Source organism: Rhipicephalus microplus, unplaced genomic scaffold (genome assembly GCF_043290135.1).
Source record: "Rhipicephalus microplus isolate Deutch F79 unplaced genomic scaffold, USDA_Rmic scaffold_16, whole genome shotgun sequence".
Lineage (NCBI taxonomy): Eukaryota > Metazoa > Arthropoda > Arachnida > Ixodida > Ixodidae > Rhipicephalus > Rhipicephalus microplus.
The window spans coordinates 17,696,551-17,718,617 of NW_027464589.1; the positions used below are offsets into that span (position 1 = coordinate 17,696,551).

Consider the following 22,067-nt stretch of genomic DNA (forward strand, 5'->3'; position numbering starts at 1 on the left):
GGCGGACCCAGGTTACGAGGAGAATTATCAGTATGGCATACACACCACGTGTCAAGCTTTTGCAACATCTAAAGAGACTAAATATGGAAAGTTGCATTTGTAAGTTAACATGACAGTACCAAATGGAGAATCCACACGAGAGAACAATTCATCGTGGGCTAAAGAATGTGTTATAAATATTATACACAGCTTTGCAAGATAATATCGACGAGTTTTACTCGTCTAGGTGTGGGAGGTGTAGGCCTGATAAAATGCGATGTTGCTTCAGAGCCTTCCTTTCGTAATATTGCAATTTTATTCAACTCTTTTAAACGCGGCACCGTAAATTTCTACTGGGTGCTCGAACACGGCAAGCAGGTCGCGGGGCAAAATCTTTGTAACATTTTATTACCGAAACAGCGATACTGGCAATGCTTGAGCTGCACTTGCTGTTTTCTAAATTGTAACCTCCTCAATCTCATCACTGTGATCAGGAAACAGAGAGGAAAAGTACATCAGTAGTACGTAGAGAAATATTCAATTTCAAGCCCTTTAGCAATATCATCTAAACAAATTGCCAGTTCACTGTTGAATTCTCGATGGAAACAAACAGCTGATCAGGGACGCAAGCTTGGCTTGGCACTGGCTTGGCCGTTCATACAGAGCCAAAAGCCGCTGCAGAAAACTGGATTGCGGATCGTATTGAGACAAAATATTTTATACATTTTTGCTTTCTTTGTTTCATTTCTCTAATTGCTCTTGTGATGGCGTGGACCGCGCTTCGTGATCTCATGTACCGGCGCACTGTTTTTAAGTTTAGTATGGCGCACGATAATACATGATTGCGTGCTTTAATTTAAAAAGGTTCGCGAGTATGGCAGCAACACTGCAATGTCGGGAAGAGGATAGTAGTAGAACTGAGTAGAACCAGTAGCACCTGCATGCCCGGGTGGAGCGACTGATGCCCAGATGGAGGAATATCAACCCGATGCCTTTTGTGTTGGCCGTTCTGGCAGTTCCGCCGACTTTATAGAAAGAGACGACCCCGTCGCTTGTCCTCTTCTCTTTTCCTTCGGGCATCAGAGACAACATTGACGGACGACGTGTTCGACTTCACCGTGCACGTGAGTATAGGTTGGTTTTTCATTCGAGTGAATTCTTGTTCAGATTTGCAACTTGTCGACTTCATCCTGATCACCTGTCACCGGCAATAAGTCACATACGTGTGATATTTAGGTGAAATAAATGATAATGCACATTTTCTGCTCCATTTGCGTGACTTAGCTACACCAGGACATGAGGTAAAGCCTTTGTCGCCTAGCCACTAGCAGGCAAGATCGATCACTCGCATCCTTCAGTTCACGAATCAACGCGCCTGCCTTAAAATTAGTAAGCTGCTCGCAAAGAAATCTTACCGAGGCAATTTTGTTTTCTGTGAACAATGCACCGTAGATTTGTCTTGAATAACAAAAAAAAACTTGAAAAATAAATGTCGCGACCTTTTAGAAAACGCCGTGTCTAAGAGCTAGACGCGGCATTTTGTAAAAGGCTCATTAAATTCAGTATTTTTTCGTAGTTTCTGCTTGAAATTATTATTGTCTATGAATTTCATGGCCCAATCTTTTGCTTTGGTTGAAAATCTCGACGGCAAAAACTTTGTTCAGTGTCCCTTTAAGGGCAGGTGTAGATGCCATCATTGCAGTCGCAAATCTTTTTGCTAGTCGGTCGGCTGGTTAACAATAAGCGTACTAACTAGAGTTCCAGATTTCATCAGCAACACATCATCATGGCGTCATCAGATGCTGCATTATATACATTCTATCCTCGTTTTTAAATAGGTGTACCGTATGGTCCACTGTTACAGGAAACAAGCGAGCTCATGGACAGTGAGCCATGTGGTGCTAACTGGCAGCGAGGCTTGTGAATGGGACGCAAGCGCATAGAATCGGGGTGCGCCCAGTTTTGTCTGCCATTTCTCCGCCTGTACGCATGACAGCATTGGAAAGCGCATCCGTATTTTAGCTGCACAATTTATCTAGCCCAGTGCCTCCTGCTTCAGGTATTTCCTGTGAGCACAAAAAATGCATGATTTTAATCGTTGCTGCAGTGTTTTGCAAGTTGTCACCGTAAAGCACATCATATTTTTCGCATAATGCTCGCTGCAACTAGCAAGTTTTGATGACTCAAAATGCTGTTCAGGTCTGATGTAGCAAACATTCTAAGCTCGTCCTCGTGACCATGAAATATTGGTTTAATAAATAATGGAAGGCAGAGTTGGTATCAGTTGATTTACAGTGTGAAAATGAAAAGTGCGAAGGACCGTGCCTCGCAAGTAAGCCCCGAGAGCATGAGCAGAGAAGTAGCAGATGAGGATGCTCATGCGCTGCCTTTCCAAATCTCACCAGCACTAATGTTTGACGGACTGCTGGCCACGCACTAGCGTGTTCTTTCTGAAACAGGACTTTGGCCCTGTAAGCAAGTTCTTGAAGGGCATAAGTAAAACGTAGAATGGGCCCCCTAAATGCACCCATCCTTGAACCATTGGGCTTATGAATTAGTGCCCTTTTCAAAATACAACTATTCTGAGCTATAAATTGTGACAGAGCAGTGCACGAAGTTTAAAAATGGGAAAAAAGTCTTTAAATGTCCCCTTTATACATAGTGTTCTTGTGATGTCACTTCTGCCGTTGTCGCCCTCTCCCGCCATGCCCGGGTAACTCCCTGGGTACCTACGGCAGTTCACGTGCTGCAGTGCGGTTTGTTGGGGGCTCGTCATCTGTTGCTGTAAACGATGTGGAAGCATTGTGGTTTTTTGTTGTCTTACTTTAACGAGCTCATTGGATTAGGAAGGCCTCGCTCGTTCACTCGATACAAGACCAGATAATCAAGATGTGCGACACATACACCAGCCACGGCGTACACCGGCTGCCCGCCACAACCTATGAGGGCCTATTATCTTGCTTTCACTACAAATTGCCTGGCCCAAAAACAAGTGAAAGCTCAAAAGCTCTCGAGCCGCAATTTTAAGAGTGGATGTGCGAAGCGCAGCTGCTCCCATCGAAAACTAGTCGTGCAGAGCTAGGCAAGTTTACAAGAGATATAATATTATGAATATATTGTCACGGCCTACGCCACCAAAGTAGCAATACCCCTCCCCCCCTAAGTGTTTTAAACAGTGCTGATGTTGAGCTTGAGCCTCTTTGATTGCAATTTGTGGAAATAGTCGAGGAAAATATTATACAAGGCAGATAGCAACTTTGCGTGGTGTGTGCCGCGGTAATGCCAGTCATCACTTTATTTTTCACGTATGCTTTAACACACCTTTCACTTTGTATTTTGCTTTTGTTGTACGCTAATGTACAGTGGAGTCACTGAACATGATAGAGACCGTGTATAGAATTAATTGACTAATTAAAAAAAATCCTGACGCCCAACTTGAACCGATCGGCTATACTTCAAAGTGAACTAATATTGTTTCCCATTCTTTATAGTTTGTTTCAATGCAATACCAAATCTCCGCGATCGTTATCACGATTTTAACCGCCTTCCTCGCCATCATGATTTTAACTGCGGACAAGTTTGTATGTACAGTATCTTGGTAAGCTATATCTGTTTGCAGGTAAATACTTGGCTATGGCACTTACCCGTAATGAAGTTGCACCTGAAGATGCAAATATTGCAAAGTTTCTTTAAGTAGCTTTTGTTAATCTGCACCAGCCAAATATGCTGGTACTTTTAGGAAAATCGGAATGTGCGTTACTCAATTTTAGGTTATAACTTTTAGCGAAGAAACACCCTAAGCTCTGCTCCCTCTGTGTGGACTACTAAATCAACTTGCCTCACTAGCAGCTCATAATTTCTCAAACTTGCATCGTGAGGCAAAACCAAACGGGTGCAAGCACGAGGAGACAACATGGCAGTTGTAGGCGATAGATTCGGTTGGTGCCCGGGCATGTTGGTGGCGCATTTCGGAAGTGATGAAAAGGCGCTGCGAGATGCACGTGCACACTTTGTATAGTTGCTGTATTGGACAGCAAACTTTTTTTCTTATCTGAGCAGTTTTACCAAAGGAAGCTTCATCATATGGCGTGATAAATGAAGCGAATCCACAGGTTGAACCACATCATAGCCTCGCTGTGCTTTTGTACTTTTTTTAGCTCGCAAAATTTATTTGTACATATAAGTGACAACTTGCCAGTAATAAGGCAGCACTTGTTTCTTTACCATATGATCATCTCCGGTGTGCTGCTGCCTCAATATTTCAAATTCTAAGCATTTACACCATTGTATGCTAACTTTTCCTTCAAAGTGAGACAAGCCACATGTGTATCGTAGATCAAGAAGCATGCCAGTTTTACGTACTTGCAAGGTAAACATCAGAAATGCACAGTTGATCAAAAATACTAGTTTAATGGTGCATCTACATTGCAGAGCACCTGTGGCACCTCGGGAACAAGATAATGCCACATATGTTACAAGAGATAATTAAAAAAGACAGGGGACGTTCCGTGAACAAATAGAAACAAAAATAAAATGGCACGTGGCAGCGAGCGAAGGCGGCAAGGGGGGGGGGAGCCCGTTGGACTTCAGCGGATGAACGTAAGGTGTGTGTTTAATATGTGGAAGAAAAAAAAATTCAAAATTTTGGCGACTGAAATGAGGGTGACTTAGTGAGTGTGCTCAGGACGAGAGTAAACACGGTTATTATTTTTTTTCAAATCTCTTTTGAAAGCCACAAAAAATCTGTATGTGGTGCAGCCTAACAGAAGGTCCGTGAAGGCAAATTATGAATTCGTCGTTGTACAAAGACCTATTTTTTTTTTTCATGCGCACCATCCCCGCCGCGGTGGTCTAGTGGCTAAGGTACTCGGCTGCTGACCCTCAGGGCGCGGGTTCAAATCTCGGCTGCGGCGGCTGCATTTCCGATGGAGGCGGGAATGTTGTAGGCCCGTGTGCTCAGATTTAGGTGCACGTTAAAGAACCCCAGGTGGTTTCAATTTCCGGAGCCCTCCACTACGGCGTCTATCATAATCATATAGTGGTTTTGGGACGTTAAACCCCACATATCAATCAATCAATCATGCGCACCATAAATAGTGCTCAAAATTTAATTGCATATGTTTTTTTCATCCTCGCTGTATTCCGTGCTGTTTATGATGTAAAAAAAAAAGTAGCACGCTGAAGTGGTGCTGCTTTTGGGCAACAGTTGAAAATGGCGGGGTGCATGAATGCGGAATACTGCCGCTTACATTCAAATCACTCTTGTGGTCACCTCCCACTGTTTGCAGCATGTGTTGTGTATACACAGCTGCATATTTCCTAGCTAGAAAAATTTGATTTTAGGTGTTTCACGCCATTTTCCATGTAACTATTCCACAATTGCACACACTGATCAGCAGGCTTTCAATTGCGCTGAAGGACACAGGTGCCATAAAATTCATAGTCGATTCTTTCAAGAAACCGTATGTAAAGGCTGAAGCTTCATGCGTACATACACACACACACATACCATATTGTTTTTTGTACTTTATGAAAGCTGCGAAGGTCTCATGTTCCTCCAAGCGTAACCTGTCTTATTTATTCTCCATCACCGCAAAAGTTTTGTGAGTTTCAAATAAAAGTACTTTGCGCATGGCCACTTTTGGGTAATTTTTTTGTGTAGGTGTTATTTGAGCAGCCTACAGTGTTTACTTTATAAGCCTGTATGTATATGTTGCATTATAAGGATGCAGAATGTGTGTAGCTGTACAATATAGATGAAGTGTAAAAATTAAGTGTGTCTATTGTAGTGTTCTTGCAACCAATCTTACCCCCGTATTCTAGAACGTCCCTCCACTCAACGCTTCACCTTCACTTGAGATGGCTGATGGGAGCGCCGTCTCTAAGCAGAGAAAATTGCTGCATGTCAGCAATAATCTGCTATGATTCTCGAGTAGCGCAGCGTCGCTTTCAAACGAGCAGCGGCACAGTGCTCAACTCTGCTGCAAGTGAAGGGTGAAAGTCGAGTCGGGGAGCGTTTATGAATATGGGGGTTAGTTTTGTTGTCTTGTTAACCTGCCATTAACACTGGATTGATGCTACTTTGCTCTAGCTGTACAGTGCTCTCCAAGGCTCAAGGAGGCACCGCACGGGGAAGGCTCAGAGCAAACCATGCGTGAGTTTCCTTTCATTGTTACACTATGCACGTATTAAGTGATAGACTTTAATGTATGCTATTTGTATTGTGCAAGTTTTTGGGGACATACAACTTCCAACACTTGTATGTTCTGACGAAAATCACGCAAGAATGAGAGAAGCTTGTGCAAAAATTATGCAAGAGTGTAAGGAGCTTTTGCAGAAGTCTGTGAAATGAAGTTTTGAAATTTTGTGGCAATGTGTCATTGTACAGTGGTCAACAGTCTTGCTCAGCATGCTTGACTGCAGGGCTCCCGGCTGCACAGGCGCATCTACGGAGTGCCTGATGCATGATGGGCCAAATGTCAGCCTGCACACTGGTGCCTCTTATCCCCGTTTGTCTGTTACATCAGTGTCTTTTGTAAAGGGGATCAACTGTGCTACCTTTTTTTTTCGAATGTAATGAGTTCTTTTTCCAGATTATTGTTGTTTTAAGGTAGAGCCTCTCATTTCTATCAAATACTGAAGATTCTATTTTTCCTTCTAGATGCTATGAAGTCACTCCTTGTGTTACAATAGAGTGAACACTGTTATGAAAAAAGCTACTTTATGGAGTTAACTCACTCCATATTGACTTAACACACAGAATTGGTGAAAACTACACTCCATTCCAGCTGTATTAGGAATAATATTCATTTGCATACTTCTGTTTCTTTTGTTTGTTTGTTGGCTGGAGGTTTGGAGTATAGGAGTTTGGAGTATAGGAGGTTTGGAGTTGGATGCCAGGGCACTGTGTAGTCTTTCTTCATCTTCCCAATTTTGTGAACATCAATTGATAGCCGTATGGGAAGCAGCCAGCATGCTGAAACAGCGGTGCAAGCATGCAAGATGTTCACCATTGCATGCAGTCAGTTGCTGTGAGCAACCTACTGCATACAATTAACTGCAAGTGGTGAACTAACGCTGCACTATGTGTGCCTCCTGGAAAGCTGAAATGGTAAAGTGCCACAATCGTATAGTAACATGGATAACATCGCAATTTGTTTGTTGAATAATTTTGCAACAGAATCAATGGAGTTTTGGATAAATTTGTGTATCTGCCTGGTTCATCAAAGCTACAGAGTCAAATGTGGTATATACTCCCGTATTATGTGTACTTTTTTTGTCAATCCGGTCATGTGAGAAGCTAGTAGGAATCGCTGGCCTAAAAGCTCAACTGGGAATATATGTTGCAGGCGCTGTCACAGCTGTCTCAAAGCGGATTGTCATTTGTTTGCTAAGCCTGTTCAAATGCCCCCATTTTCTTGAAGTTCTTCCGAACAGTGCTCACAAAAACCAGTTCCCACGACAGGGTTATACCAGAGAACATAAGTACTCTCCAATAATTGTCGGGAACCCAACATAAAGTAAGATGCAGACAAGGAAGCGCGATGCCAACACAGTGCTGTGTGTGTCGCCCTTCATGTGTGTGTGTGTCCATTCCTTGTCCCAGTCTTCTATTGCGTTGTGTTCCCTCCGATATCTAACCAACACACCCAAGCTTCTATGCTAAGTCTTATTCAATGCACTCTTCTGCTGGCTCCCATACTGAATATTGCATGTCGAAGAACTCCACGCTGATGTGCTTAGCGGTAGCACGGTTTCAGTTTTCTTCGGTAAGCTTTATAACAGCAATCTGCCTCGTATATAATTATTGTAGCCTATCACAAGGAACGGTAAAAACGCAATGGCCAGATGGCGAAACCGAAAAAAAAAAAAATGAGTGCGAAAACCTGCCTCATCTAGTTGATGTGACAGGTCCTTGCTTGCGTTCAACATCTGTGCTGTGTCTCGGGAATACATTCTTGCCGTGGAAGAGGTGGGAAGATAGGAGGCAAACCTTTAGGCATTTCGGACTACACATAAACAGGTTTCGGTTTTCAAGTTCGATATTCTAGGGAAAGCATAAAAGTTCATGGAAGAAGGGACCTTGCACTCAGTCCATTTTGTGTAAGACTGCACTCGCCTGCTCGACAAGAGATGTGCCTGACCAGAGCATCATGAAGTCAAATGTGTCTGTGTGTGTGCTGGCAAGGTGGCTCGGGCTGGTTGGGGAGGGCAAAGTATGCGAGCAAAAAGTTTCTTGTAGTAAAGCAGGCTGGCTAATTATACTGGTGAGCAAATTATGTGAGGATGCAAATTGTGCGAGTAAATATGGTATGTACTCTTGTATGTTTCAGCTCTATCGCTACGGATCCTGCGGATCCAACTTGGCATCCGGCAGCAACAAAGAGAGGTTCTGCAGGAGGTGCGACAGCTGAAGCACGAGGTACGGCTCTTGTCCGTGCCTCAGCACGCCCAGCCAGCACAGCGCCCCTCTGACCTTCCCCGGCTGCCTGCTGGTACAATTGGAGAAGTGGAGGCAGCAGAGGCAGCTGTGCAGAGTAAAGCTGTGGCTGCAGCTTTGGTGTATATTTCTTGATTTTTAATATGCCTATGTAACATGCAGAAATTTAGTACTGCTTTAAGATACTGTGTTTCGGGAAACAAACTAGTCAGGTTATCTCATGAGCCACTGTACTACAGTCGAATATGAATAATTCGTACTCAAACAGGCCAGAAAATTTGTTCAAATTGAAAGAAGTTCAAAATAATGAAAGTTACCGTAATTACTTGAATCTAACACGCACCTTTTTTTCGGTTAAGACAGTTCATAAGTCGCATGTGTGTTAGAATCGAGTACGAAAAAAAAAATGAATATGGTCATTCTATTGCCATCGCCACTTACAAAATGGCCGCCCCCTACGTGCGTCGGCATGGCGCGTCGGTCATTTCTGCCTATGTGTTTCCCATGCGCGGCACTTCATACGTGTGCTGAGGAGTTCGTCATCTTGTAGTACATTAGCATCGACGGCATGGTAGGGCCGACTCCAAAAACTCGACGAGTGCACCACAATGCTGCTTCTAAAAGAAAAGTCGTCGCGTGTGCCGGAATGGACAGAAATCGGGCCGCATCGCGGTCATTCGGAGTTCCCGAAACGTGCGTGCGGGACTGGTGGAAACAAAAGCAGAATATTGTCGACAGCAAAGATTCACGCAAAGGCTTCAGTGGACCACAGCAGGGTCGGTTTCCACAAATTGAAGAGCTGCTCGGCGAGTATGTGATTAAGCAGTGAGCGGCACAGCGGCCCGTGACGACAGAACTGCTCCAAGTGCAGGCTATACAGTTAGCCTTAGAAAAAGGGCTAATGCAGAGCCATTTTAAAGCGAGCAGGTGCTGGCTAACGAACTTTATGAAGAGAAAAGGCTTTTCCCTCCGAAGGCGAACGGGCATATGCCGGAAGTTGCCGGAGGAGTACGAAGAAAAGCTTCAGAGTCTTCAGAGGTTCCTCCTAAACTTGCGGCACAACAACGGCTACCTGCTTGGGCAAATCGGGAATGCCGATCACACGCCTCTTTACTTCGACATGCCTGGCACCACAACCGTCTAGGAGAAGGGGGCGAAGCAAGTTTGTGTACTGACATCGGGCCACGGTAAAACTAGAGTGACAGCAATGCTTTGTTGCACGTCAGATAGGCATAAGCTTCCCCCGTACTTCATATTTAAACGGAAGACGCTCTCAAAAAGAGTCGTTTTCGCGAGTGGTGTGATCAAGCGGGCCAACGAGAAAAAAAGGTGCGCGTTGCAACCGATGTCTTAGTTTTTTTTTTTTTTTTTTTCCCGTGGAAACTGGGCGCGTGTTACAATCGAGGGCGCGGTAGAATACAGTAAATGCGGTAAACGAGCGGAGGGCTCACCATGCAGTGATGCATGTGCATGGAGAAGTTTTATTCACAAATTACAGGACATCCGTCATTAATTAAAGTAGTCAATACATGTCTGTACACGTTGGCCTTACAACGAGTCAACAAGTTTTGCGTGCAGTTTGCAAAGCATTTGTACTTCGGCTTCAGTATTCTCCTGGCAAAAGAAGTTGCGCGCGGCAATGTCCAGTGCTGACACTCTTCGAAGACAACTGTGTTTCCACTGTTACCATCTGCGCTGCAGCCGGAGCGTGGCCAGCACATGATGAGAATGGAGGAGCGTCTCCACCTGGAGAAAAGCAGATCGGCATTCGAGAAACACTCCGCGGCAGCTTTTTTTTTTCTCTCTTCATGCGCGGTGTTGAAAGGAGAAGAGTCTCTACATAGCAGGAACGAAAAACAGGGAAGCGTGACACCGGCGCGTTGCAGATCGGCATGAGAGAGCCAACTCTCTGCGACAGATTTTTTTCCCCTCTTTCTCTTCATGCGCAGTGTTAAGAGGAGAAGGGTCTCTACGTGGCAGGTACGGAAAAAGCCGAAGCGTGGCACAGGAATGTCGCAGATTGGCATTTGGCAAACATTCCACCGCAGTCTTTTCTTTCCTTTTCTTCATTTTCTTCTTCAAGCACAGCGATGAGGTGTCTGAAGTGCCACCGCAGGATCAGGCGGGGTGCTGAGAGCATTTTCGGAGCGCGGGATAGCTTTGATAGGACCACAGCGTCAGTTCGAATTAAGTGTGTTGGAATTAATGAGATTCGACTGTATTTACTATAGTCTGTGAAGTCCGAGTGAACTGTCTTAAGCTAGCAGACAATGTAGGCGGCATCGTGTGTTTGATGGGCAGTGACTAGCAATAGCCTGCTTAAAACAGACATTCAGTAATTTTGTTCATTTATCACCCTATTTCGTGTTCGCTGCGGCTCTCTCTACTTTGGGCTACAGTTCACCCTGCCTTGTGTTAGCCGATTTCTTACTTTTTTAAAAATCTAACATGCACCCAATTTCGCAGTGTGAAGAAAAATGCACCTTTGTTTATTGTGATGAGATTTCTATAGCGACATGCCTCTTTGTTGGCTATCACAGAAAAATATAAACAGCAAATGGTGCGACCATCTAGTGCGACCTTTATTTTTCTATCAGTTTCATATATGACCAAGATTTGGTCGCTCTAAGGTTGCCTCTTAGTACGCCTTGATCATGTTCATTTATCTTGTTGTGCTCTGCTTACAATGCATTGATTAAAAACATGTCCAAGCTTCTTTTTGAATTCCACATATTTTATCGTTTTTCACCTGTAGAAGCTACTCCTGGTCAACATTCAGGCAAAGACATTGTAACCTCGAAGAAACGTGTATTGGAATTTGAGCACTGTACAAAGTAATTATACTATTTCATAGCTAGAATCAATATTTCTTAAGGGTTATAACAGTGTTGTATTTGATTTTATAACAGCGAAACTGCATTCAGAGAAGGACTCTGAAAGGTTCTCACACTGAGTGTGAGAGGGCTGATGTGGAAACCATTTTAGGTCAAGTGAGTTGAAGTTAGCGTAAAAAAACAATGAAATGTTGTGATGCCCAAAAATTCAAGTTGTTGTTTTCAGTGTCCTCGTCTTGCAGATTTTTATCATGAAAACATTTCGATGTGCTGTTGCGTTTACCCCATATATGCTTCTTGCATTTTTTTACTGCGCAAGCACCTCCTGCAGATTGGGGGACGTGGCCTCCGAGAAATTGGTGTTATTGCCATGAAGGCTGTATTGGCACATGACGTGCAAGTGCTGTATAGCCTTCATGGCAGAAAAGGGAAAAGGGCCTTTGTGAACCTGAGGCTCTGTAGATTAGTGACAGGTTAGACTTGTTCATTGTTTTATGTGTGTGTACCCTTGTGTATTCTCTGTACTGCAGTGCTTCATGTGTACTATGGTATTTCTGTTCTTGTATGCAGATGTCATCTGCCAAAAAGCAGGGTGCGACCAGGCGGAGGCCCTCAACTTTATTAAGAGGTGGCTGCCAGGGTCTGGTGATCGCTGTGGGGGCAGGAAGCGGCGCTTCAGAGAAGCATTTGTTGTGGAGCAGCCCGATGATCCCCACTCTCAGAGTGCAGATTATCGGCTGCTCGCGGCAGCTGGCTTCCTGCCCAGCCACAGCAGCCAGGGCCTTGACAGCACCACTGTCACTGGGCCCCCAACGCAACCTGACCTGCAGTAGAGCGGGCCTTTTTTAGTTGTGTATATATATTTTTCAATGTATACATTTTTTGTTGTACCAAATAAATAAAAAAAAACAAAGAATAAATAGTCTGCAGACTGTCGGTGGTGCTCTGTTCGGCTAGCTTATGCTGATTCGGAAGCACCATCACCATGTTTTAGTTACAAAAAAATGCTCTAAACTATGAATATTCTCGATTACCATGTGGGGGACATATGTGGGGATTGCAAGTGGGGGACATACGCTTTCAGCATTTACTTCCTAACGACTTTTTTCGATCTGCTGTACCAAATAACAGTACCAAATAAAGCACTCGCTATTGCAAAAGATAAATTGGTAAAAAAATAAACTACACTTCTAGTGTTAGCAAATGGAATGAGGTATAAAAGATGAAATAGATCGAGTAACTGCTTTCAGTTCTCAGCATTCAATTTTCTGTTGCCCCAAGTATACAGGGCTGCAAAGCTACAAGAGCGGGTCATTGAGGCATATTGTTTAAATCTCCCGGTAAGACAAATTCCCTACTAATAATGGTTACATAATGGCAAGCCAATCAATAGCCAATATTCGTCGTGCAGGAAACATCGGTGTAATAACGGCATTTGATTGGCTACAATGTGGCTCTGGATTGGTCCAATGTCGGTCGTACATCCGCAGCCAATATTCGTCGTGCAGCAAACATCGGCGTAAAAATGGCATGTGATTGGCTGAATATGGCCCAATGTTGGCCGAGCATTGGCAGCTTTGTCGGCAATACGATGGGCCTTCGTCGGCCCAATGTTGGTTGCATACTGGCTAAAACGTCGGCCCATCATTGGCTTGAACGTCGGCCCGACATTGGAAGAAGTTGCACTTCCGACGTCGGTGCCGATGTTAGCCGATGTTGGTCCAAGATTGGTCCAACGGCGGCGTGCTGCCTGGGTCCCGGGAGGGCTCGAAACTCCAACCTTTCGGTCAACAGCCGATCGCGCTAGCCAATTGCGCCACAGAGACAGTACTGCTCCACTCTCACCACCATCAGAACATATCTTCAAAGCTATCAGCCCAAAGAAAAAAAAGCGCCATACCACCACCGGGTGGGCTCGAACCTCCGACCTTTTGATTAACAACCCATCGCGCTAGCCAATTGCGCCATGTAGACAGTCCGGCACCACTCTCACCACCATCAGAACATATCTTCAAAGCTATCAGCCCAAAGAAAAAAAAGCGCCGCACCACCACCGGATGGGCTCGAACCTCCAACTTTTCGGTTAACAGCCGATCACGCTAGCCAATTGCGCCACGGAGACAGTCCTGCTTCACTCTCACCACCATCAGAACATATCTTCAAAGCTATCAGCCCAAGGAAAAAAAAGCGCTGCACCACCACCAGGTGGGCTCGAACCTCCAACCTTTCGGTTAACAGCCGATCGCGCTAGCCCATTGCGCCACGGAGACATTCTTGCTCCACTCTCACCACCATCAGAACATATCTTCAAAGCTATCAGCGCAAAGAAAAAAGCAACACACCACTCCCGGGAGGGCTCGAAACTCCAACCTTTCGGTCAACAGCCGATCACGCTATCCAATTGCGCCACGGAGACAGTCCTGCTCCACTCTCACCACCATCAGCACATATCTTCAAAGCTATCAGCCCACAGAAAAAAAGCGCCGCGTAACCACCGCTTAGGCTCGAACCTCCAACTTTTCGGTTAACAGCCGATCGCGCTAGCCAATTGCGCCACGGAGACAGTCCTGCTCCACTCTCACCATCATCAGAACATATCTTCAAAGCTATCAGCGCAAGGAAAAAAAAGCGCTGCACCACCACCAGGTGGGCTCGAACCTCCAACCTTTCGGTTAACAGCCGATCGCGCTAGCCCATTGCGCCATGGAGACAACCTTGCTCCTTTCTCACCAACATCAGAACATATCTTCAAAGCTATCAGCGCAAAGAAAAAAGCAACAAACCACTCCCGGGAGGGCTCGAAACTCCAACCCTTCGGTCAACAGCCGATCGCGCTAGCCAATTGCGCCACGGAGACAGTACTGCTCCACTCTCACCACCATCAGAACATATCTTCAGAGCTATCAGCCCAAAGAAAAAAAAGCGCCATACCACCACCGGGTGGGTTCGAACCTCCGACCTTTTGATTAACAGCCCATCGCGCTAGCCAATTGCGCCATGGAGAAAGTCCTGCACCACTCGCACCACCATCAGAACATATCTTCAAAGCTATCAGTCCAAAGAAAAAAAAGCGCCGCACCACCACCGGGTGGGCTCGAACCTCCAACTTTTCGGTTAACAGCCGATCACGCTAGCCAATTGCGCCAAGGAGACAGTCGTGCTCCACTCTCACCACCATCAGAACATATCTTCAAAGCTATCAGCGCAAAGAAAAAAGCAACACACCACTCCAGGAGGGCTCGAACATCCAACTTTCCGGCTAACAGCCGATCACGCTAGCCAATTGCGCCACGGAGACAGTCCTGCTTCACGCTCACCCCCATCAGAACATATCTTCAAAGCTATCAGCCCAAAGAAAAAAAAGCGCCGCACCACCACAGGGTGGGCTCGAAACTCCAACCTTTCGGTTAACTGCCGATTGCGCTAGCCAATGGCGCCACGGAGACAGTCCTGCTCCACTCTTATCACCATTAGAACATATTTTCAAAGCTATCAGCCCAAAGAAAAAAAAAGCGCCGCACCGCCAACGGGTGGACTCGAACCTCCAACTTTCCGGTTAACAGCCGATCACGCTAGCCAATTGCGCCATGGAGACAGTCCTGCTCCACTCTCACCACCATCAGAACTTATCTTCAAAGCTATCAGCACAAAGAAAAAAAAAGCGCCCCAGCATCACCGGGTGGGCTCGAACTTCCAACCTTTCGGTTAACAGCCGATCGCGCTAGCCAGCTGCGCCAAGGAGACAGTCGTGCTCCACTCTCACCACCATCAGAACATATCTTCAAAGCTATCAGCGCAAAGAAAAAAGCAACACACCACCACCGGGTGGGCTCAAACCTCCAACTTTTCGGTTAACAGCCGATCACGCTAGCCAATTGCGCCACGGAGACAGTCCTGCTCCACTCTCACCACCATCAGAACATATCTTCAAAGCTATCAGCCCACAGAAAAAAAAGCGCCGCGCAACCACCGGGTAGGCTCGAACCTCCAACTTTTCGGTTAACAGCCGATCGCGCTAGCCAATTGCGCCACGGAGACAGTCCTGCTCCACTCTCCCCATCATCAGAACATATCTTCAAAGCTATCAGCGCAAGGAAAAAAAAGCGCTGCACCACCACCAGGTGGGCTCGAACCTCCAACCTTTCGGTTAACAGCCGATCGCGCTAGCCCATTGCGCCACGGAGACAGTCTTGCTCCACTCTCACCACCATCAGAACATATCTTCAAAGCTATCAGCGCAAAGAAAAAAGCAACACACCACTCCCGGGAGGGCTCGAAACTCCAACCTTTTGGTTAACAGCCGATCGCGCTAGCCCATTGCGCTACGGAGGCAGTCTTGCTCCACTCTCACCATCATCAGAACATATCTTCAAAGCTATCAGCGCAAGGAAAAAAAAGCGCTGCACCACCACCAGGTGGGCTCGAACCTCCAACCTTTCGGTTAACAGCCGATCGCGCTAGCCCATTGCGCCACGGAGACAGTCTTGCTCCACTCTCACCACCATCAGAACATATCTTCAAAGCTATCAGCGCAAAGAAAAAAGCAACACACCACTCCCTGGAGTGCTCGAAACTCCAACCTTTCGGTCAACAGCCGATCGCGCTAGCCAATTGCGCCACAGAGACAGTACTGCTCCACTCTCACCACCATCAGAACATATCTTCAAAGCTATCAGCCCAAAGAAAAAAAAGCGCCATACCACCACCGGGTGGGCTCGAACCTCCGACCTTTTGATTAAAAACCCATCGCGCTAGCCAATTGCGCCATGTAGACAGTCCTGCACCACTCTCACCACCATCAGAACATATCTTCAAAGCTATCAGCCCAAAGAAAAAAAAGCGCCGCACCACCACCGGATGGGCTCGAACCTCCAACTTTTCGGTTAACAGCCGATCACGCTAGCCAATTGCGCCACGGAGACAGTCCTGCTTCACTCTCACCACCATCAGAACATATCTTCAAAGCTATCAGCACAACGAAAAAAAAGCGCCCCAGCATCACCGGTTGGGCTCGAACTTCCAACCTTTCGGTTAACAGCCGATCGCGCTAGCCAACTGCGCCAAGGAGACAGTCGTGCTCCACTCTCACCACCATCAGAACATATCTTCAAAGCTATCAGCGCAAAGAAAAAAGCAACACACCACTTCAGGAGGGCTCGAAACTCCAACCTTTCGGTTAACAGCCGATCGCGCTAGCCAATGGCGCCACGGAGACAGTCCTGCTCCACTCTTACCACCATTAGAACATATCTTCAAAGCTATCAGCCCAAAGAAAAAAAAGCGCCGCACCACCAACGGGTGGGCTCGAATCTCCAAATTTCCGGTTAACAGCCGATCACGCTAGCCAATTGCGCCACGGAGACAGTCCTGCTCCACTCTCACCACCATCAGAACATATCTTCAAAGCTATCAGCCCAAAGAAAAAAAGCGCCGCACCACCACCGGGTGGGCTCGAGCCTCCAACTTTTCGGTTAACAGCCGATCACGCTAGCCAATTGCGCCACGGAGACAGTCCTGCTCCACTCTCACCACCATCAGAACATATCTTCAAAGCTATCAGCCCACAGAAAAAAAAGCGCCGCACCACCACCGGGTGGGCTCGAACCTCCAACTTTTCGGTTAACAGCCGATCACGTTAGCCAATTGCGCCACGGAAACCGTCCTGCTTCACTCTCACCACCACCATAACATATCTTTAAAGCTATCAGCCCAAAGACAAAAAAAGCGCCGCACCACCACCGGGTGGGCTCAAACTACCAACTTTTCGGTTAACTGCCGATCACGCTAGCGAATCGCGCCACGGAGACAGTCCTGCTCCACTCTCACCACCATCAGAACATATATTCAAAGCTATCAGCCCAAAGAAAAAAAGCGCCGCACTACCACCGTGTGGGCTCGAACCTCCAACTTTTCGGTTAACAGCCGATCACGCTAGCCAATTGCGCCACGGAGACAGTCCTGCTTCACTCTCACCACCATCAGAACATATCTTCAAAGCTATCAGCCCAAAGAAAAAAAAGCGCCGCACCACCAACGGGTGGGCTCGAATCTCCAAATTTCCGGTTAACAGCCGATCACGCTAGCCAATTGCGCCACGGAGACAGTCCTGTTCCACTCTCACCACCATCAGAACATATCTTCAAAGCTATCAGCCCACAGAAAAAAAAGCGCCGCACCACCACCGGGTGGGCTCGAACCTCCAACCTATCGGTTAACAGCCGATCGCGCTAGCCCATTGCGCCACGGAGACAGTCTTGATCCACTCTCACCACCATCAGAACATATCTTCAAAGCTATCAGCCCAAAGAAAAAAAAGCGCCGCACCACCACCGCTTAGGCTCGAACCTCCAACTTTTCGGTTAACAGCCGATCGCTCTAGCCAATTGCGCCACGGAGACAGTCCTGCTCCACTCTCACCATCATCAGAACATATCTTCAAAGCTATCAGCGCAAGGAAAAAAAAGCGCTGCACCACCACCAGGTGGGCTCGAACCTCGAACCTTTCGGTTAACAGCCGATCGCGCTAGCCCATTGCGGCACGGAGACAGTCTTGCTCCACTCTCACCACCATCAGAACATATCTTCAAAGCTATCAGCGCAAAGAAAAAAGCAACACACCACTCCCGGGAGGGCTCGAAACTCCAACCTTTCGGTTAACAGCCGATCACGCTAGCCCATTACGCTACGGAGGCAGTCTTGCTCCACTCTCACCATCATCAGAACATATCTTCAAAGCTATCAGCACAAGGAAAAAAAAGCGCTGCACCACCACCAGGTGGGCTCGAACCTCCAACCTTTCGATTAACAGCCGATCACGCTAGCCCATTGCGCCACGGAGACAGTCTTGCTCCTTTCTCACCACCATCAGAACATATCTTCAAAGCTATCAGCGCAAAGAAAAAAGCAAGAAACCACTCCCGGGAGGGCTCGAAACTCCAACCTTTCGGTCAACAGCCGATCGCGCTAGCCAATGGCGCCACGGAGACAGTCCTGCTCCACTCTCACCATCATCAGAACTTATCTTCAAAGCTATCAGCACAAAGAAAAAAAAGCGCCCCAGCATCACCGGGTGGGCTCGAACTTCCAACCTTTCGGTTAACAGCCGATCGCGCTAGCCAGCTGCGCCAAGCAGACAGTCGTGCTCCACTCTCACCACCATCAGAACATATCTTCAAAGCTATCAGCGCAAAGAAAAAAGCAACACACCACCACCGGGTGGGCTCAAACCTCCAACTTTTCGGTTAACAGCCGATCACGCTAGCCAATTGCGCCACGGAGACAGTCCTGCTCTACTCTCACCACCATCAGAACATATCTTCAAAGCTATCAGCCCACAGAAAAAAAAGCGCCGCGCAACCACCGGGTAGGCTCGAACCTCCAACTTTTCGGTTAACAGCCGATCGCGCTAGCCAATTGCGCCACGGAGACAGTCCTGCTCCACTCTCCCCATCATCAGAACATATCTTCAAAGCTATCAGCGCAAGGAAAACAAAGCGCTGCACCACCACCAGGTGGGCTCGAACCTCCAACCTTTCGGTTAACAGCCGATCGCGCTAGCCCATTGCGCCACGGAGACAGTCTTGCTCCACTCTCACCACCATCAGAACATATCTTCAAAGCTATTAGCGCAAAGAAAAAAGCAACACACCACTCCCGGGAGGGCTCGAAACTCCAACCTTTCGGTTAACAGCCGATCGCGCTAGCCCATTGCGCTACGGAGGCAGTCTTGCTCCACTCTCACCATCATCAGAACATATCTTCAAAGCTATCAGCGCAAGGAAAAAAAGCGCTGCACCACCACCAGGTGAGCTCGAACCTCCAACCTTTCGGTTAACAGCCGATCGCGCTAGCCCATTGCGCCACGGAGACAGTCTTGCTCCACTCTCACCACCATCAGAACATATCTTCAAAGCTATCAGCGCAAAGAAAAAAGCAACACACCACTCCCGGGAGGGCTCGAAACTCCAACCTTTCGGTCAACAGCCGATCGCGCTAGCCAATTGCGCCACAGAGACAGTACTGCTCCACTCTCACCACCATCAGAACATATCTTCAAAGCTATCAGCCCAAAGAAAAAAAAGCGCCATACCACCACCGGGTGGGCTCGAACCTCCGACCTTTTGATTAACAACCCATCGCGCTAGCCAATTGCGCCATGTAGACAGCCCTGCACCACTCTCACCACCATCAGAACATATCTTCAAAGCTATCAGCCCAAAGAAAAAAAAGCGCCGCACCACCACCGGATGGGCTCGAACCTCCAACTTTTCGGTTAACAGCCGATCACGCTAGCCAATTGCGCCACGGAGACAGTCCTGCTTCACTCTCACCACCATCAGAACATATCTTCAAAGCTATCAGCACAAAGAAAAAAAAGCGCCCCAGCATCACCGGTTGGGCTCGAACTTCCAACCTTTCGGTTAACAGCCGATCGCGCTAGCCAACTGCGCCAAGGAGACAGTCCTGCTCCACTCTTACCACCATTAGAACATATCTTCAAAGCTATCAGCTCAAAGAAAAAAAAAGCGCCGCACCACCAACGGGTGGACTCGAACCTCCAACTTTTCGGTTAACAGCCGATCACGCTAGCCAATTGCGCCACGGAGACAGTCCTGCTCCACTCTCACCACCATCAGAACATATCTTCAAAGCTATCAGCCCACAGAAAAAAAAGCGCCGCACCACCACCGGGTGGGCTCGAACCTCCAACTTTTCGGTTAACAGCCGATCACGTTAGCCAATTGCGCCACGCAAACCGTCCTGCTTCACTCTCACCACCATCATAACATATCTTCAAAGCTATCAGCCCAAAGACAAAAAAAGCGCCGCACCACCACCGGGTGAGCTCAAACTACCAACTTTTCGGTTAACAGCCGATCACGCTAGCGAATCGCGCCACGGGGACAGTCCTGCTCCACTCTCACCACCATCAGAACATATATTCAAAGCTATAAGCCCAAAGAAAAAAAGCGCCGCACTACCACCGTGTGGGCTCGAACCTCCAACTTTTCGGTTAACAGCCGATCACGCTAGCCAATTGCGCCACGGAGACAGTCCTGCTTCACTCTCACCACCATCAGAACATATCTTCAAAGCTATCAGCCCAAAGAAAAAAAAAGCGCCGCACCACCAACGGGTGGGCTCGAATCTCCAAATTTCCGGTTAACAGCCGATCACGCTAGCCAATTGCGCCACGGAGACAGTCCTGCTCCACTCTCACCACCATCAGAACATATCTTCAAAGCTATCAGCCCAAAGAAAAAAAGGCGCCGCACCACCACCGGGTGTGCTCGAGCCTCCAACTTTTCGGTTAACAGCCGATCACGCTAGCCAATTGCGCCACGGAGACAGCCCTGCTCCACTCTCACCACCATCAGAACATATCTTCAAAGCTATCAGCCCACAGAAAAAAAAGCGCCGCACCACCACCGGGTGGGCTCGAACCTCCAACCTATCGGTTAACAGCCGATCGCGCTAGCCCATTGCGCCACGGAGACAGTCTTGATCCACTCTCACCACCATCAGAACATATCTTCAAAGCTATCAGCGCAAAGAAAAAAGCAACACACCACTCCCGGGAGGGCTCGAAACTCCAACCTTTCGGTCAACAGCCGATCACGTTAGCCAATTGCGCCACGGAAACCGTCCTGCTTCACTCTCACCACCATCATAACATATCTTCAAAGCTATCAGCCCAAAGACAAAAAAAGCGCCGCACCACCACCGGGTGGGCTCAAACTACCAACTTTTCGGTTAACAGCCGATCACGCTAGCGAATCGCGCCACGGAGACAGTCCTGCTCCACTCTCACCACCATCAGAACATATATTCAAAGCTATCAGCCCAAAGAAAAAAAGCGCCGCACTACCACCGTGTGGGCTCGAACCTCCAACTTTTCGGTTAACAGCCGATCACGCTAGCCAATTGCGCCACGGAGACAGTCCTGCTTCACTCTCACCACCATCAGAACATATCTTCAAAGCTATCAGCCCAAAGAAAAAAAAGCGCCGCACCACCAACGGGTGGGCTCGAATCTCCAAATTTCCGGTTAACAGCCGATCACGCTAGCCAATTGCGCCACGGAGACAGTCCTGCTCCACTCTCACCACCATCAGAACATATCTTCAAAGCTATCAGCCCACAGAAAAAAAAGCGCCGCACCACCACCGGGTGGGCTCGAACCTCCAACCTATCGGTTAACAGCCGATCGCGCTAGCCCATTGCGCCACGGAGACAGTCTTGATCCACTCTCACCACCATCAGAACATATCTTCAAAGCTATCAGCCCAAAGAAAAAAAAGCGCCGCACCACCACCGCTTAGGCTCGAACCTCCAACTTTTCGGTTAACAGCCGATCGCTCTAGCCAATTGCGCCACGGAGACAGTCCTGCTCCACTCTCACCATCATCAGAACATATCTTCAAAGCTATCAGCGCAAGGAAAAAAAAGCGCTGCACCACCACCAGGTGGGCTCGAACCTCGAACCTTTCGGTTAACAGCCGATCGCGCTAGCCCATTGCGGCACGGAGACAGTCTTGCTCCACTCTCACCACCATCAGAACATATCTTCAAAGCTATCAGCGCAAAGAAAAAAGCAACACACCACTCCCGGGAGGGCTCGAAACTCCAACCTTTCGGTTAACAGCCGATCACGCTAGCCCATTACGCTACGGAGGCAGTCTTGCTCCACTCTCACCATCATCAGAACATATCTTCAAAGCTATCAGCACAAGGAAAAAAAAGCGCTGCACCACCACCAGGTGGGCTCGAACCTCCAACCTTTCGATTAACAGCCGATCACGCTAGCCCATTGC

The 22,067-nt window shown here is 47.5% G+C and overlaps 1 protein-coding gene across 3 annotated transcripts; it reads left to right on the forward strand.

Moving 5' to 3' along the window:
- The first annotated feature begins 729 nt into the window (after positions 1-729).
- On the forward strand, positions 730-12,173 carry LOC142784981 (uncharacterized). 3 transcript variants are annotated; one of them, XM_075883404.1, is made up of 4 exons: positions 730-1,103; positions 6,071-6,133; positions 8,313-8,539; positions 11,824-12,173. In XM_075883404.1, the coding sequence occupies exons 2-4, from the start codon at positions 6,130-6,132 to the stop codon at positions 12,100-12,102; spliced, it is 510 nt and encodes a 169-aa protein (XP_075739519.1). In that variant the 5' UTR covers positions 730-1,103; positions 6,071-6,129; the 3' UTR covers positions 12,103-12,173. The 3 variants fall into 3 exon arrangements, with proteins under 3 accessions (XP_075739519.1, XP_075739521.1, XP_075739520.1); XM_075883406.1 differs by having other exon boundaries at positions 8,313-8,401; XM_075883405.1 differs by having other exon boundaries at positions 6,079-6,133.
- The last annotated feature ends 9,894 nt before the right edge of the window (positions 12,174-22,067 follow it).